Source organism: Denticeps clupeoides, chromosome 13 (assembly GCF_900700375.1).
Source record: "Denticeps clupeoides chromosome 13, fDenClu1.1, whole genome shotgun sequence".
Classification (NCBI taxonomy): domain Eukaryota; kingdom Metazoa; phylum Chordata; class Actinopteri; order Clupeiformes; family Denticipitidae; genus Denticeps; species Denticeps clupeoides.
In genome coordinates, this window is record NC_041719.1 from 12,660,669 (window position 1) to 12,680,341 (window position 19,673).

General features: G+C 42.2%; 1 protein-coding gene across 1 annotated transcript; it reads left to right on the forward strand.

The window, feature by feature from the left end:
• The first annotated feature begins 257 nt into the window (after positions 1–257).
• Positions 258–19,282, forward strand: yjefn3 (YjeF N-terminal domain containing 3). Its single transcript, XM_029001747.1, has 6 exons — positions 258–473; positions 14,213–14,321; positions 17,011–17,121; positions 17,820–17,933; positions 18,007–18,157; positions 18,237–19,282. The coding sequence occupies exons 1-6, from the start codon at positions 415–417 to the stop codon at positions 18,431–18,433; spliced, it is 741 nt and encodes a 246-aa protein (XP_028857580.1). The 5' UTR covers positions 258–414; the 3' UTR covers positions 18,434–19,282.
• The last annotated feature ends 391 nt before the right edge of the window (positions 19,283–19,673 follow it).

Here is a 19,673-nt window from a genome sequence, read left to right on the forward strand (position 1 = left end):
CCGGTAATATGACGTCATTCATTCATTCAGTTCATTCATTTATTTGTTCCTTTATAGATTTTACTATGGGCAAGGTATGAAATTACCATCACCATTACATACCCAGTCTGCATTCTTTCAACTAAAGATGCTGCTTTGTGGGGTGGGTGCAGTTTCTGGCTGGCTGAGCTGCTGGCTCTCCAGTTTCAGCCAATCAGAGGACGCTCTCTGCAGCCGCCTGCATCTTAATTGGCTGCGAGAAGCAGTCACAGCAGCTGATGCCCACACAGACACACAGAGCTGGCTTTATCACTGAGCTGAGCTTACCCAGGCCAGTGCAGGAGACAGTGCAGGTGAGGCGCTGAGATATAAACCGGCTGTGAGGAGGAAGGACGTTCCTGATTGGTCACACCTCGCCCATCACACGCCAGCAAGATGAACCACAGCTCCAATGAACCAGATCCGGAGACCATTGAGCCGCTTCGCTACCTCAGGTAAGTCCGGGAGAGGCGAGCCGGAGGGACCCTGCTGCCAGTTTCTTCATGTGCTGAGGAAATAATAACTCACATGCAGAGAAAGAAAGAGATTTTCATCCCTGAGATTACCTTCATGTTTCAGAACTGCATCACACCCAGGGTTAACGGATGCATATTTCATGCGTATGTCTATGCTCAAAGTTTGTGACTGATGAGCTGCTGTGTGGAGGGCTCAACTGAGTCCCTTTCACCTGAGGAATACAGTTCAACTGTCAGACTGTGTGGGAAATTGGTGGATGGAGGAAAAACGCTGCTGTGAATTTGATCTGCTGGTGCACCAGTTACATCATCAGCTTCTCCTAATATGAGAAAGCTTCAGATTCCTTCTGATTAAATCTGCTTTACAATTCCGTGTCCAGGAAGGCTGACAGCAGAGAACTGCCGTCAGGTTCCTCCTGACATATGCTTATTATGGTCTGTCATAACATGACAAGATTAAAGGATTTGGCTGTACAATGCAAACACTGTCATCTCTTCATGGCTTATCATATATGGCAAACAACATGGCTTGTGCATTATATTGCATAAATATGATTTCCCTTTATAGGTCTGTTTCTTTGCAATTCGTTTCACAAAATTGCCTTTGGTTAATGAACTATATGTGTGATGCTTGCTGAGTTAAATATAAATGATTTGCACCCGTAGAGTTTAAATTAGCGTTAACATGAATATTTTTAGTTCCTGGGTACTATTCAACACAGAAACGTATTCTGAAGGAATACAGAGAATATGAAATAGGTTTTCTTGCATTAGTGATATTCATTAGGCTTATTTTTTATTTTCCCAGACTTTACAGAGTTCAATTTCCATTTTGACAGCCGGCACTTTATTTATAGGCATAGGTTCCAAATGTAATAATCTCAGCCATGTGAGAGGCTGATGATGATGGAAGATTTGGGATTAGACATTAAAGTATTTGTTCGGTTTTGCGGATGTGGGTGAATGGGAAGTGATTTTTCAGGTTGACAAGATTATGTGTAAAATAGGGCTCAGGTGGGTAAATTTCTCACAAAGATTGTCTAGCATCAAAAGTGAGAGGTCACAACCTAACATTGTCAATAAAAGCATTTTAACATAAGCATTTTAACGTATTCTAATTATTAACATAATTCTTGAGAATCATGTGACAGCAGCAGTCTCCGTCATCTGTTGCTGAACCTCTAGCAAGCGTAAGAACCATCTAGTAATAAAAAACAAATATTGAATGAATTGAATGAATTAAAACATCCAGTGTCTGCCCACATGGTCAGTCATGGTCATTTGGAAGGAATTTGGCTCAATCCTGCATTTCTTTACAAATATAACTAGAACGGCTTCAGGTATTTTCAGTTCCTGTTTCCCTAATGAGTAGCCGTCGGATGTGAGTATCTGCCAGTCAAGGTCCCAAGGGTGATGGTGACTGTGTCTCAGGTTCTCATTAAGGCAGAGGAGTGCTGTGGGGAGGTGCACCATGCATATTCAGTGAATAGTAACTGAAGCTCAGTTGTGTTCATGTTTGAACTGCTGAACGTCAGCCAGGATCGTTGGACTTCCCTTTGTTTTTATATTTGGTCTTTGGGGAGGCAAACACCAATTTATAAAAATTTATTCTGAATTATCCTTTTGGGGCATAACATAGGACAGCAGTAATAGAATGTGACTAAATTGTTACGATGTAGATATACAGAGTACACGTGTCTCCATATAAAAAAAAAAAATACTTTCAAGCTCCATTCCCGCCTCCGATAACCTCTGAATGCCTTTAGAAGCGTAGCCAGCATGTGTTGAACTTCACAGAATAATCATTTGGATCATTTGGACAGATGATGACATAAATTAGCATCAGGCGCAGGGATGCTTAATAGACTAATGCATTATTCATAACAATCTCTCTCTCTCAAAATATCTTTATTTTGTTCCTTCTTGTCTGTTCTGTTTTCATTCTCTTTCCATGCCAAAGTCTTATATTATCCCTGTACCTATATATATATATACACACACACACACACACACACACACATTTATATGTGTGTGTGTGTGTGTATGTATATTTAATGCACTCATCCACAATATATTAATACTGTTGGCATAGTCTTTATGATATTTACTTTTTGCTGCTGTTATCTTGAACTGTCCACTTTCTGCCATGATGATGTATATTTCTTACTTGTGAGGCAAAATAGAGGTGTAATGCGTCTATTATCTATTCATTTAACCTTATTTGTGTTGTCATTTCAACATGACAGACAAGGGGTTGGTAACGTAACATCAGGACAGTTATCATCTTTGTCCTGAAGGCAGACTTGATTGTACAGTAACACACTTTCATCTTTGTAGGGTATGCAGTATCTTCAACCCCTTTTTTTGGTCTAGTCTTCCTTGCTATTGAAGCATAACCCTTTGTTTTGTGGTTGGCAAAATGATTCGCAAAATTCAAACCATTCATGTTGACTGTTACACACATATGCATGAGCAACACATGTAAGTACATAATCTGAGCACAGGGAGCCCCTGGTCATAGTTCATCCAGTCACATTCATTATTTCTGCAGAAAATCAAGGCACACATTGGTGATGTATGGAACTGTGCTGAGGACTGTTGAGGACCGGATCATTCGTTAGCATTTCCCTTTGATGCCTTTACTCTCAGCTCCTTGCCCTGAGGCTTTGCCTGGTGATGAGTCTCCAGTAAAAAGGAATCCTATCACACCCACCACTGCAGGATGCTCTTATTTTAAATTGCCCTGGAGACTTGTTCACCAGTCACTGTCACCGGTAGGAGTAATAGGCCTTTCTGGCCACGCCCCATAAGGCCAATTGCATTTCACCTGCTTTTTCTCGTTATTAACATTGATAAACGCACATCCACTTCCTTTCCCTAACGTCACATGGACGAAGTGTGCTATACTTACTTTAAATTAATCTGTAAATGAATGTTATTTGAAAAGTGTTTTGACCATCATAATGGTCATAATAATCTAGAAAGAACTACCATAATAATAGTGGGTGTTCATGTGTTATTTCCTTTTGTTGGCTCACAATACATTACCTTTACTGGTGTAACTTGGTGATAAGTGGTCCCCAGTGACAAGGAAGTAGATTACATGATGGTGGAAATGGGAGACTAAAACAACGACATCCTTTGTCTATTCTTCCCGATCTGGGATCACTTTCTGAAATCACGCTTTATGTTGAAATTGTTGTCTCCCATTATGTCATGCTACTTCAGACAGCTTCACTTTTGGAAAGAATTAAGAAACAAATTAAGCAATGTTATTTGTTATTATTACATCTGTGTTATTTATTACATCTGTGCTTGTAATTTAATACATATTAATAGCTAAATATATTTTTGGGGGGGGATGGCTAAGACTGCATGTTTATTTTTCTGAATTAGATGTCTCATTCCCACAAGTTGCCGAATCACAGGAGGAAACTTAAAAATTGGGTTCAGCGTTCACTCTGTTGCTTTTTCACCATAATTTTAAGATGAGGGAATATGTTGAATCTTGATTATATAAATGCATGCCCTGCATGCCTGACATGTTGTTTGTGCAGCCAAATTAAATCGCTTTCATTGAATTTATTATAGTGGAAATGTATGCTGACTCTGTGGCTTTGAAGGGCAGAAATCTGTAGAAAAAAATAGTTCCTAAATTAGGCAATGGTGAACAGCTCCATGAATTCTAGAGGGCTTCTGAGGAGCACAGAAGATGGTTTCCCAGAATCTCTTCCCTCTGTACACAACAAGGCTAACGGCATGATCACACTTTTCACTCCATCTGAGTGTGTTTCTGGCCAATACAAAAAATAAAAAGTTGTTGTTGCTGGTATTAATCAGTAACATGCAGCAACCTCACCGATCCATCACAGCATGGCGTATTACAGTAAACCAATTGATATACTGCTGGTGCAGCATCCTTGATGAAATACTTACGTCCATAAGCAAGTTGTTATGTTTAAACTACTTCAGTCAGAATGAGTTTTGTTATATGAAGAGTCATCGTGCAACATGCATTTGATACTGGGACGTACACTCCTGTTAGCACAGTGGCTGATTGGAGATTGATTTTCAGTCCATTCAGAGAGCAGCATGGTCACCTCAGCCATGCTTGAATCCAAATGATTTGAGATATTAGTGAATGAGTCTCTAAAGAATTAGTTGCTATTAACGCTCGATGAGTTGATGAGTTTTTCTGAACAAGGCAGGGCCTAGTGGAGGGTGGTAGAACACCAGAGAGAACCGGCTTCACTTGGTGTCAGGATCCGTTCTGGAAGGTGATACTCCAGGTTCGGGGTTCGGACCAAAGTTTTGTGTTTGTCTTGTGTTACTATCGGTTTGTGTTGGTTCATCATCGGGTCGCTGTTGGGTGATGTTTCCCTGTAATAAATACCTTGTCTCGGGACATCGTGCATATGTGCCTCTTTCCCTCGTCATGTCTGACAACCATGACACTTGGGCTCAATTGTCTTCTGAACCCTCTATCCTGTTAAAAAAAATTTTTTTCATGGTTCCCAAGGGTGTTATTGAAATGTCTGTGACATGCTTTGGTTCGGCTGGTGCGAGGTTCACGCACCACATCATATCTCTGCATAAACACCCCTGTGTAGAGCAGCCGGGTCTGGTGTCTTATCATAATGAGTCACTGCGCACCTCTACCCTCTCTAGCACTTCTTCCATGTGCCATGGGGGTGTGTACGCAGCTTCCGAGCTCCGGATCCAAAATGGATCAGTGGTTGTACTGCAATTGCACTACATTCATGTTTTTTCTAGTCATAGCAGCGACACACATGCACACACACACACACACACACACACACACAAACACAGATGTTTACACCTACAAGCTACAAAACATGCCAATGCCAACACGACTAAAGACTTTAGAACAGGTGCATGTGGAATTAGGTTGAAAGGAAAAAGGTCCTCTGAGATTTACAGAAATTCATAAACATATTGTAATCCTCTTTAAAACCAGGAGCAAGAAATAAAAAAACCACCCATTCTCACACAGCTTGGATATCTGGATATGATATACTACCATTTAATCTGATATATTATGAAAAAACCATTTTCTCAGTGCTTGTGTGCATATATTTGACGTAACTTTATTTTGTTCAGCAGCATGTCCCCTGACAGGTGTCCCCAGACAGATGTCCCCTGACAGAATTGGGGACATAAATTACAGCTCCACCACCGCCCTGCTTCAGCGTTTAACATTCTGACCCGCAGGATGCATGCGTTATAGCATCAGAGGGAGTTTAGGCATGGGACAGTTGATGTCCCCTTTGTATCCTCGCACAGAGAATCCAGGCCATGTGGGGAGTAGGTGTCACCCCACCATTCACACCGTGACTTCCCGCATCACTGTGGTGTGCCACCCTGCTGACTGATTTACACATTCTGGTGCCACCGCTGCCTGCGGTGTATCCTCCTAATTGTCAGCAGGGTATCAGCAAGACCTAATCCTCTTCATATGCCTCATCTGACGGCCCTTTCAGTGTCCTCAGAGAGACAGCACCATTTTGAAGGGTTTTCAAATCAGTTCCAGGGAGCGCCCTTTGAATTTTGAATGCATTGTGAACACATTCAGTGTGATGAAGAGATGAAAGAGACGTTTAATCACAGGGGTAGTTGTTCCTGCTGGGCCCTTTGAAAATCGGATGCTCTGAATTAAAACTCATGAAGCTCTGATGGAAAAGTGAATGGCCTATTTATTTATTATTAGTTCATCATAATACAATGAAAATTAATATAGGACGAATATAGGCTGTCTCAGCTAAAATGTGAGGGCTGCCCCATGTTTTGCGGAATGCTTCCAATGAGTTCCTACCCTACACTACTACTAACAAGTCATTCTAAAATTCTGTCTTTGGACCCACTGTAATGTTCACTTTTAGGTTTTCTCATTTTCTGATCCAGAAGACGAAGGGCTGGAAAGGAACGTCCTAAAAAGGAGAACTTCATTTCATTTAGCCTGTTTCTCAGTGGGATTATTAACTCGTCTCTTTAATCGACTGTTGTCTGATGCTAAATTCTGCCCTGGACATCGTGATCTTTCATCTATGTTCATAATGGTGAGCTGGATCAGATGTTTTGGGACAGTGAAGATCTGCTAGACCGCGGACTGCTGTGAAAAATCATTGTATTGTTTCATTTTCATCTTTTCTGTCACTCCATTCCTCTCTCTGCTTTTGTCAGGGTGGAGGGGTTATTAAATCCCAAACTGTGTATATGGGTGTCCTCCTGTTCCGTGGCTGCGGGACCCAGCCCCATTTGCCCCCGGGCTGTCAAAGGTCAGCCATTTCCAGCCCTGACATCCACAGCACCAGCGTCTGTCATCGTCACCCCTGCAGTTACTCTCCTTAATTATTAACAGACTGGGTGGAGGCAGCACCGCACGTGGCCTGTCCACTCCCTCCCACGCTTTCCTCTCTCCGTTTTTGTGGAGTCAGTTTCCTGATTGATTTTCCGGTGAATGACACACCCAGCTGGCGTTTTGGTTTGGCATTTGGTTACAATTCCGGCATATTCTCTACATCTTTCACTCGGATATCTGTACATTATGCCTGGGTAGAACACAGTGGCCTATTTCTGTGTCAGGCTCCATCGAATGTAGGTGCACCTAATAGTTACCTGCCACTCCCATGGGAACATCCAATTCTCCTTAAAGTAGGAGAAAGCAAAGAAAGAAATGGAAACAGAGCTTTGTGTTTCTCCTCCGAGAGCTTTCTGTGGCATGATCTTCTGTCACAACAGTGGGTTCACAGACTAACCATCACCAGAGGCCATCTGTCAACAAGAACATTGTGTTCTCTCGGGAAAATGTGATGCTGAAATTGTTTAAAACACCAAATGTAAAGGTGTTCACACAGAGCCGACAATCTCTGAACTCAGAAAGCCGCCGGTGCGGGCGAATGGCGATATGTTGTCAAGATTTTGTTGTCATAGAAACAAAACCCACATGCAGTAAGTGTTTTTTTAAGAAGGCAGACTGCCAGCGCTATTCTGATAGATGAAAATTGGCCCTAAGATAACATCTATCCACCTTTAAAAATAGATCTGGCCATGTCTCCATAACGGTAACTTAGATAACACACAGTACCAATGCAGCATTTAAGCTTTTAAACTTAAACATGTGCTTGAAAGCTGTCACAGTTCTCTTGAGCTAGCATTGCATCCATGTATTGATTGCATCCATGTATTCCATTCAAAGGGACACAGCAAGTAAAGCAGTGTCTCTGGTTTAACCCTCAATCATCATGAATGGACGGGCTGAGAAATGATATGTTATAATGATAATATCTGTGTTTGCATTTATTATCAATAAAAAAAACTGAAAATCTATCTTCACATAATATAGAAAAGCCTACAGACTCTGGTCAAAATAACCTCAATAACTACACTACATTAGAATGTGTGTCTTCAGGTTCAGTTTATACTTCATGCCACAAATACTTCCATCATGTGACTTTGTTTTTGCAGTCTATTTGATTATCATGCCGCCAGCTCAATTTTTCTCTAGGAAATGGAAGCAAACTCAGGGGACAGTCATCCTGCATTCTGCCCTATTAGAGTGCATTCCTCTAACCATAGAAGTCAAATTATGTACTAATGCATCCAGAATTCTAAATGCATTTCTTTCCAAAACACTTTTAAATAAGGATCTCCATGATGATGACAGCCCTACAGATCCCCAGCAAAATAAGCCAATGGTGAAGGGGTGTAGGAACACTCTCCTAGCTTACTCATGGCTCTAATCTAATAGCAAGAAATCTGGAAGGTAGTATTGCATTAGGCAAGGCTCACCCACACTGACACTGGTGAATATTTCAGATATTTATAATATAACTGTATCCTATCATCCTTTGTATTTTGTAGTATGTATGTGTCTGTGTGCCTATGTGAATGCATGTTGTCTGTATAGCTACTGGACATCTGAATCTCCTTCAGGATAAATAAAGTATCTCTATCTATCTATTCATAATGATTTCAAATGATTGTTTTTCAGATGCATTCTGGTCCTACTGATGGGCAGGTCTATGATCACATCACTCAAATTCTGCAGCTATTCACAAAGGGGAGGATATCCATATTGCAACTGACAGATATATGTGGCTTAAGAAATTTACATTTTATTTTTGCAGCCCTTGTCTGGTGCATTTATTCAGAGCAACTGCTTCAAATGCAGATACCTTTAGTTTAATAACTTTTTTAAAAATATAAATACACATAAGTGCCCCATTTCATCTAAGTACTTTTAGCTTGTGTTTGAAGATCTTTTGTGACTCAGCTGTTCTGACATCTAGTGAAAGTTCATTCCACCTCCTAGGAGCCAAGACAGAGAAGAGTCTGGATGAATGCTTTCCTAGAACCTTGAGAGATGATGGTACCAGTCTAGCAGTGCAGGCGGGGTGGAGAGATTTCGGTGCAGAGCGAGGAGTGATGCGAGATCAGAGGTAGGAGGGTACTGACCCTTCCTTCTGAAGGGATGCCTACACGATGTAGCAGCAAATGTTGGCTTCTGACACATGGGAACAGTAAAATATCAAAGAGCAAATGTTTTAATATTTAAACCATGTGTGTTATATCACCATGTTATGGACTGGCACCCTGTCCAGGGGCTGTTCCTGCCTTGTAGACTGTGATACACTCCAGAAACCTGGATAAGCAGAATGAATGAATGGGAGAAGAATGCTTACATGGATTCTTACTTTTAATGGACTGCTTTGGGGGAGCACAATATCCCTGTAATGAAACAGCATGATACTGATTTGTGGGCCGATGCTTGAAGATCTCCCAGATCTCTACCAAAGGACAGTAAAAAGTACATATTGCTTTAATGTGACATGGCAGTGCACACGACACGGGCGAAGGGCACATGGGAGCAAAATTGGCCTGGCCAATTAAAGTGGACAGTCAGGTGTGGCCGAATGATTCACCATTAACACAAAACATTGCGAAATGTTTGACGCATTGCGTCAGAAAAAAAAAATATATGTATTTTTAGGATTTTTATTTTTATAACAATACAATCACAAGACAATACAGAATTAATAGTGTCAAAATCCCTTTACATGATATGACATAATGTAATATCTGTGTTAAAGGGTTTTGGAACATTTAGGATTCTGAATCCATTTGTCGATTATATATTTGTCCATAATTCATTTCAATGGTTAGAGTCCTGCACTGTACAAGGGGCGATAGCAGGATGACTGTCCCCCTGACTGTCTCCTAACATTAAGCCAACAGGCATAAATCATCAAAGCATGATAAAAAAAATAAAGTCATAAGGTGGAAGTATTTGTGCTACCAAGTAAACTCTAGTAGGGTGGTAGTAGCCTAGTGGGTAACACACTCTAACCAGAAGACCCAGAACCAGAACTATGAACCAGAAGACCCAGGTTCAAATCCCACTTACTACCATTGTGTCCCTGAGCAAGGCACTTAACCCTGAGTGTCTCCAGGGGGGACTGTCCCTGCAACAACTGACTGTAAGTCGCTCTGGATAAAGGCGTCTGGTAAATGCTGTAAATGTAATAGACTGTGGCCACGCTTAGTTGTTTTGTTATTATGTCCAGAGTCTGTGTGCTGAGAAGAGGGATGCTCCACATATAATTTTAATTTCAGATTGTGAATATAATCCTGCTCTTTGCTTTCAGAGACAATAATCACACCTCTACTGGGAGCATGTAAATGATGAGGCTTTTCAAGGGTCAGTACCTAACAGAACCAACTGTGGGCCAGGACAATTGGTCAGGAGTGGTACCCGTAACCACGATCTGTGCATTGGAGACATGTGTATTTACTCTACTCAACTGCACTTAAGGTGTTGCACATAAGTGCAACAAATTTCCACTAATACTTATTACACATGCTGCGCACCACGATGACATTATGCACATTTACAGTGCTGGGAAAATACCAGCCACAAGAAGTCAGATGCAGAGCTTCTGCTGTGAGGCTGGCACCGGCAGACATTGGCTGTAATTGGGCCTGTAGGACCTGTACCTGTTTTCTGCCGTTTCCTACTTCACTTAATCTGCAGCCAGTAGCAGCTCTGCTGCTGACTCCCTGTTACCATGGTTTCCTGTACTTGCAAAGTCCCCCTTGGTGCATACAATTCACTTTCACTCTGTTATAAGAGCCCTTCTGCGTTTTCCTGATCACTGCCCTAGATTTTAATTATATTTTACTGAAATGAGGCAGTTTTTAATGCCTTGTCTTTTGAAGTTTTCCCTTTGTATTTAATTCAATTCACACAAGTCCCTGATTCATTTTTATTAATCTCAAATAGCATTAATCACTGAATTCGGTCCTTTGAAATAGTTTAAGTGTTCAGCTAAATGTGTTCACAATGAATGTTGGCTACTGATTAATGTATGTCATACAGGGAACACAATTCTGTCTCTTTATCTGAGCTCATTTTTCTGTTTCACTCAGAGACATAGTGTTAGTAAAAATGCCTTTTTTTCACAGAGAAAACCCGAGTAATGAGTGCACTGTGTGTAAATCGGGACGGTATTTAACCAAACAAGTGTTGCCCCTGCTTTAGGTCCTGGAGATGGGCGGCAAGCCCAGGGGCATCTGGCTCGGAGATCTGGACACGAGAAGCCCTGTGCACCACAGAATGTTTTTCTCTGAGATCAGAACAAAAGATTCACTGTTGCCATTCTTTTTCAGGGGGAGGGGCCAAGGGCATTAATTGGGTGTCCTTTCAAATGACCACTTCTATTGAATTGCCAATGCTGACCTCAGGTGTCTGAATATGTTCCAGGGTCATTCAAACCCAATAGAGGCTGACAAGCCAGACCTTCTCTGCAGTTTATTGATTTCTGAGCCCTCAGTCATTTGGAGAAAAAAATATGGTGATATAACATGTGAGTGTCTGAGGTTGTAGCCTGGGGGAAATGTGTCAGGACAAAATGTTGTTTTCTGTGATCGTTGGTCTCATTTGAAGTGATTCTAGGACAACACAGCATTATATCTTCACTTATTGTGAAGTATTTCATCACCCCCTCATGCGCATCAGCTCCACCGATGGCACCAAAAATTATGCACACCATGCTTGGAAATATTTTTAGTGGCATGCATGAATACACATTCATTCTTAGAATTCTCTACTAAGAGGCAGAAATTCAACCCAGACTTGCAACCAACTCTGGCTCCAGCACGTTCTGTTCGGGCCATCCTGTCACCAACCCCTCACCCACCCCGTCCAAAGATCATTAAATCACAACTACTGTCCCCGACAGCGGTGCTGAGCTGGAAGGAGCCGAAATGGATTTCAAGTATAATTTTACGGTTATGTTGAGATCTCTCCTAATGTCGTAAAATCCACGGTCTGTGCTTTTATTGGGCTTCCTGTGACCTCCATCTCAGCACGAGTGATCTGAATTTGTCCTTAAACAGCCATATGCACTTCTTTTTTGTGTGAAGTGATTGTAACTTGTGATACACAGCAGCACTGCACACGGTGCACACAGTGAAATTTGTCCTCTGCATTTAACCCATCACCCTGAGTGAGCAGTGGGCAGCCATGACCGGGGAGCAGTGTGTGGGGATGGTGCTTTGCTCAGTGGCACCTTGGCGGTTCGGGATTTGAATCGCAACTTCCTTAACCGCTAGGCCACCACTGCCCCCACTTCCTGTTGTTAAGCTTTGTTTCATGAAGCAGACAAAGTGATGGGTGATAAAGATTTGTGCTTGTGTCAAATGGACAGTTTGAACAAATGCTGGTTCACTACAAAATATAAGTTCTGTCCTGAAAGCAACTATTGTAAGAATTTATTTTCTTACAATAGTTGCTTTCATTCCTGTACCCTTGAGGTAACTGAAGTAATATGTTCTACTAAGGCTTCTCTCTCTCTGACTTTCTCACGAGATGGTTCTTGTGATATGTGAAGTTAATGGGGACATGAGACAGAAGATGGGCGGGGATGGTGGCTCTGATCGATGGAGGCTGTGAAATTTGAAAGTTTACCGAGAGTGGAGGGCCATGGAACACAGGCAGCACTGATAATTGCTGGAAACACAGTTATTTAGCTGTCCAGGGCAACACCATGGTAATTACAGTGGACCTACTTAAAACCGCGTTGTCATGGCAATATAGATTTAGGTGCTGTGTACTTACACAAAGATAAGAGGGCAGGAGGGCTGGATATCCTTGTTTCTAGAATGAGGTGCAGCGAGTCCTGCCAAACATTTCCCCCAGGAAAAGAACTTGTGAAGAACTTATAATTGCAAACCACACTCCACTACAGCTTTTCTCACACTTTTGGTGTCTTTTGTGTGGTCTTTGGTGGCTATCACTGTGAATTGTTTTTTGCAGTAATGTGTTCACTATTTGTTTATTTCACTCCCTGAAGGAGGAGATGCATCTCCTGATTCATGGCAGTGTGGCCCTGCAGGCTGATCCACTGAGACAGCCTCATTAAGGGCCACATGACCACATGATCGGCGGCGGCCAGGGTGAGCAGGCCTCGCCCGGGGAAATCAGCGGAGACTCCAGGGAGGCTGAGCAAGAGCCTGCAGCTTGTTACTGTCACTCCTTTCAGATGATGCCCACGTTCCCAGCAGCAGTCCACTGGAGTGAACTGGGCACCCTTGCCATCAGAGTCAGGAACATCTGAAGACCTCAATGCATAAGATTCTGTGAAACTGAAATATCGATCAGATATAAATGAGATGAGCTGCACTGCGGCCTCTTCTCGTTCATGTGCTTCAGAGTTGATGTTAAAGGAGCTCTGTCCCGCCAACAAATTATCCACAAATAACAGGGCCGGGCTGCAAAGCTGCTTGAAGTGTCCTCTGCGATAGCAGGAAGCAAAAAGGCAGCAGGCTCTGTGAACTTTGGAAATATCATCTTGCCTCAGTAAGGCAGGAAATATCCCCAGGCAAACTCCATGTGACTCGTTTGCAGACTGTAAATGGCAAAAGGTCTGTCTGCTGCCATGGGCAAACACAACAATCTGAGCGGAAAAATGGTGGCTGACCTTCAGCAGTCCTGCAATCAAAGTGATCTTAAAACGGCACACTGTAATTCCAATACAGTCTTGACTCCCCGACAAACGACTCATTTGATTTTGCGGATGTCGTTCCTGATTACAGAAGAGTTTTTAAACTCCTCTTCACACCTCCCTGTATAAAATGGTCTACGGAATCTCATTTACCACAGTATTACATCAGAAATCAGGCATCAGTCGGAGTATAAGAAAGCAGAAGGGAATTTCTGCTTTTCCCAATCAGGTTTTTCTCCTCTCTCTTTGATATGAATCTTACATTTTTTGAGACATATTTCAGTTGCAAGTGGTAATATATACTACCTTCATGTTGGTGTTGTGGATGCCAGTGGTCCAGTGCTTTAATGAAAGTTGATCAGCAAGGATGCAGTCATACTTTAGAATTCCACAAGGGGTCCCTGTTGTAATAAAAATGACCCTTGGTAAGCGCAGGGTTCGCGGCTTTTGGAGGGTCTCAAGCTTGGTCCTGGCCTCCTTTCAGTCTGTGGCTCAGAGAGACATGCTGGCATGGGAGCAATGGAAGACAGAGAGTCACCAGTGGGGAACCGTCACTCCCCATCAGTTGATCGGCAAACATGTCAAACGCTTTGTGTGGGATGTGCTTAGACCGCAGGCGGTCTCCATCTATCGATAAGGAATCCGCATTTCTTTATCAGAATCTGTGTGATTTGAATGTTCCTTTTTATCTTCCAGCAAGACAGAGGTGTCTGCCATCGAGACGGAGCTGTTGATGGACTACCGCTTTGGGCAGCAGCAGCTGATTGAGATTTGGGGTCATGCCTGTGCCATCGCCATAACTAAGGTTTGTCTTCAGTCCCTTGTTTATTTTACCCTCCATCTGTCACCCACAACACAGAGCATCCTTTATCTGCGATGCCCAGCAGCTCCACGGCCTGCCTTATTTAACGTGGGACATGAGTAAACAGGCTTTTAGTGGTGAGTCCTCCGAGAGGACGGCTCAGTTCCCTGGAGGAGAGCATTCGGGTGGTCTAGAAGCACTGGACTGTCAAGGGCTGAGGTCAGGATGTCCATCTGGTTCACATTGGGGAGACCTGCTTTCCTCTGGCCTACTTGAACGTTGACTTAGCCACTTTCTCAGCGAGAAAACACAGGAGGATGATGGACGTGCTGTCAGCTGCCATCTATGTGAGAGGCGTCCCTGTCAGAGCCTCCCGCTGGCTCACGGGTCATCACAGACACATCGAGCAGTCACATTCATCACCACGCAGTGCCTCGCTGCTACAGAAATAGTTGCTAGAAAAACACATGGACAGTAGCTTACAGCAACACATCATCGTTGCTGTTAAAATGTGCACAAGCCATCCGCGAATGACAAATTTTCACCATTATGCAGGTCCAACTAGTGAGTGTTTATCTGCACTTGGTCTATGTTTCAACATCTCTCTCATCTGTGCATATTCTTATTTAGAGAAGATAACTTATTATTTAAAAGAAGAGAACAGCTTGCCAGGAAAAGTATTTGCAACTTTGGAAAAACGCTTATTTTTTAAAAACCTAGAATCTGTTTTTTCCCCCACTAGATTTGTCCAAGCAGAGCACATTCATTAATTACAGATGGTTGGGCCTAATTAGCACACGCCTTTGCCAGGAAGTGGGTCTGAGCATGTCACAGTGAAGCGTCACATTGCGGGACACAAATTGCAACCTTAATGACAGAACAAGATGGTTCCTCATTAACTGGGTTTAAAATTAGTCTGAAGACATGCTTCTTTGGTTAACAATAAAATCCACATATAACATCATTTCTGCTTGTGAAAATGTCTCGTATTTTATTACACGTTGGAAGTTAAAGGTGTGTAGATAAGAAAACAAATAAAATCCACCGTATACACTCCCTTTTATCACGTCTAAATATTATACAGTGTAGGTATTAAACATTTCCTATCAGTTGTAAGGGTTATTATTTGCCAAATGCAGAAATAACTGTCATCATCATATCGGGTCTTATTGTTGGAAGGTAAAGATGTTGAAATTAAATTAAAATAATAAATTTCATGGAAATACAAGAACTAAAAATGACTTGGCTGGGAGAAAGGCCTTAAAGAGGTCAATGGTAACCATAGTAATTTATGGCAGCAGCTTGCCATTCACTATATATTGTAATCGTTTTGTGTGTTCTCCACAATTTTCAACCGTGACGTTTTGCAAAATCGGCTCCCAAAATCGTGAAGGATAATGACTTGTGGTTGCTGGGACTAAGGTTTAATTACAAAATATATCTTTGGCACACACACAATCACAGCTCACTGTCCAAAAAACACAGTGCCTACTGTGAAGTATGGTACTGGCTAAATCATGTTATTGGGCTGTTTTTCTTCAACTGGGACAGGAGCTCTGTGCAAAATGCATAAAAAGGCATCATGAGTAGCTTTAAATGCCAAGGCATTTGGGCAAAATACCTCCTCTGCCAAAAGCTGACATTAACGAAGAATTTTACCTTTTGGACATGACAGGATCAGTGTCCTGGAATGTCCCAGTAAGAGTACACAGCCTGAACACAGCCTGACCTGTCAACGGCATGCTGAGAGAGTCTGGAAAAAACAGCACGGGGAACCACGTAGTGATCTAAGATCAAACAACAGTTCAAGACGTCTCGTTGCATGAACTTAAACCACCGAGCAATGTCTCATGAAGCAAGCAAGCAAATAAATAAATACATCAGGTTGAGACAGTTGAACATGTCAACATTACCTCTACTGTCTAAAGAGCTAATGGAGAGTTGCACACAAAAAGTTCCACCTCTTCACTTCTGGAAATATGTAGTTTGGTAAAAGAAACACCTCCAAAGTACCCTGATGTAGATGGAATGGAACCTCGGTGGCCGTAGTATGCCCAGTGCCCCATTGATGGCCGTCGAAGGAACAATGCATTCTCTATTCCTGTTGTCACCGCCTGCTTCAGCAACTGCAAAAAAAAAAAAAAAATCCTAAACACAGTGTGATGAAGAAGACACCGATGCTTGATCTACTTGTTCTACGCTTAAATGTTGTTTATTTTTACAAACTTGTACAGATTTTGCATCCCTCATAAACAAGAAGTCCGTACTGGCAATGGACAGCGTCAAACCATCCACAAAGACATCAACGAAATGCCTCCTTTGTTTCTCCTTTGCATCACAACACTTTCTTTTGGGGACATGTTAAAAAGAAGACTTCAGATGCCAGGGCGAGTGGGACATTCGAACAGCCCTGACACACGACCCCAGCTTTAGAGCCCCGGTGGAAAGTGTGTTATTTAAAGTCCGCACCCCACGGCTTTGTCTCTGCTATTTTTTCCCCGTTTCATGTTAAGGTTATTTTAATGGCTTCGGACTTGTGTTAAAAAAGCCATGGATGCCATGTCTCCTGGCGTCCCTGGCTTGTGCGGGATCCGCTGTTTGACAGTGATGAAGGGTTTGACTTGCCCCTGGAGGTTTCTGTGTGCCAGGCGGGTTGGTGACGTGTCTCTCTCTCTGTCCCGCTTCCTTACAGGCCTTCCCCCTGAGCTCTCTGAATAAAAAACAGCCCACTGTCCTGGTGATTTGTGGGCCTGAGCAGAACGGCTCCATCGGCCTAGTTTGTGCCCGACACCTGCGTATATTTGTAAGTACAACCACACTACCTTACGAAAACATTATGAAAACCTTTTCATAACATTCCCTTTTCCGTAACATAATTCATACCACAATACGTCAACTACCCGTGGAAACCCCACAGTGGGCCAGTCTGAGTTGTGGGATTGCTGTCTGTTTTGAAAGAAAATGTTCATATAACTTCACCATATGTGCCTAAAAGGCATGGAACATCAACTATTAACGTCCCCATTGATGAAATCTGTTAAAGATATAGAAGCGGAGTATCTACAGGACTGTGGCACACCACAACAGTTCGGTCGTCTGACCGGATTAAGCTCTTTCACATGCTGCACTTTGCTTTGATCTACAGGGACGGCAAATCATCCCTGCTGATTGTGGCATTCTTCATACTGGCGCACTGGTTATAAATCCGACTCCTCGTTAAATCAAAACTTTTATGCAGTGTTTGTCAAAACTCTCCGAAAACACTGTAAGTTACGCAGCGATTGGACTGACATGAAGCTGAGCGTGTGATCGTCTGCGCCGTGTTTTGCCAGCCCTGTTTGAACATTAATTTTAATCAGCCGTATCCCACGGGCCGCAATAATCAGCCCTTTCAGCATACACCAGTGTCTCCTTCCAGAGTTTCGAGACTTTCGCTGATATCTTTCACATTTGTCCAGAAAATCGCCACATTCTTTAAACCTTTCACCCTCCCTTTCGCAGGAATATGAGCCCACTATTTTCTATCCGAAGCGTTCCGCGCATGGTCTACATCAAGACTTTACCATTCAGTGTGAAAAAATGGACATCCCCTTTCTCTCTTATCTGCCCACGGAGGTATGGAATCATGCGCAATTCTCAGCACATAAAAGTCCCTCCTCGGCGGAATTAAACGCTGTTGTGTTTACAGGTCCAGCTGATCAATGACGCTTATAACCTGGTCATCGATGCCATTCTGGGTCCTGAGACAAACCTTCAAGATGTGAAGGAGCCTTACTCTGGTATCCTGATAACCCTAAAACAGGTGAAGGTACCAGTAGCGAGCGTGGACATGCCTTCAGGTAACGTAAAACACACCTCAGTCACTCTCCAGCGTTGTGTGTGTGGTAGGTGTTTGACAATCATGCACGTTCCCTCCAGGTTGGGATGTCGAAGAGCCCAGTAATGATGGGATTAAGCCAGAAGTTCTCATCTCTCTGATGGCCCCCAAAAAGTGCGCAACCAATTTCTCTGGGAAGCACTTTCTGGCAGGACGTTTCTTACCTTATGACATTCAGAAGAAATATGAACTGAATCTACCAGAGTTCCCTGGCACGGAGTGTCTTATCGAATTGTGAATGCACAACTTTATTTTCAATGAACAATTCTGAGACACACATTTTATACTTTATAGATTGTTACTCTGTTATATTGTTTCTTTCAAGACAATGGTGCCCTAGTGAGAATGTGATCTTTTTGCTATGTAGAGAGGTACTATTTAGAAACCTGTCTGAGGATATTAATGTTATTTGAAAACTGCTGCATTGATTTCTTCCTCATCAGTCAAATGCTGACTGGCAGCACTGATGTAACTCTACATTCATTGATTTCTTTTCTTCAGTTCTTGCTATTATTGTGCCTCATGCCACAGCAGTACTGTCTCTGTGTGTATTACCGCCCCTGTACTGCTGGAAATCACAGATTGCACATACCCGCCATGTTCAGAAATCAGTTGACTTGATCACTATGTACAATAAGGTAAATGTTAAATGGAGTGCACATTTGGCCAATGACAATTTGCTGCATGCTTTTACACTTCTACTGCCAGTTGACCTTAGCATGCTTATAAAAGCAGAAAATTCACACAAATCCCCAATTAAAAAGTGATCACAATTTTTACATTTACTTTAGATAACGAAGTCGAATGTTTACAGTGTTGATGAACTACTTGGTACGTTTCTTTAGCGCCTTTATGTAGGTAAGTTGCTGTATTCTGATGGCTGATATTTCAGATGATGTTACTTGTGGAGCTATAAATTTGCAGTGTCATGTAGACAAATAAGTATATATCATACTGGATATGCAGACACAGTTATTTAATGGAACTGTTGCTTTTAAATGGCTTATTTAATGACTTTTAAATGCTGTCTCTGTTTGTCTGTTTTCATTTTTTGTGGTTTGATAGATTTTTTTTATCAAACGTTGAATGCATTTATTTTAAAAGCTGATTGTTTATTGAAAAGCAGTTTGTTAGATTTTCATTTTCAATAAAAACAACAAGAAGCAACAATTAGAGCGAATACTCTTTTTATTAAGAGATGCATCACCTCTTTAGATGTCTTAAGTTAACAACTTAAGCAACTTCAATATTATGGAAAAGGGCAGTTTTGGTTTCATCAGTTAGTTTAAAGAATTGTTATTTAATTCATGAATAAATTGTCCTTCAAAACATAAACGGCTTTATGAGTTCAGTAGCTACGCTGGAGCTGCAGACTTAACTCAGACTTGTTCTGCCAGCTCCTCTTCACAGCCATTTTCCTTTTAGTCTGGTTTTGGGCAGGATTAAGGCTCAAAGAATCCCGTGTGCGGTGGACATGT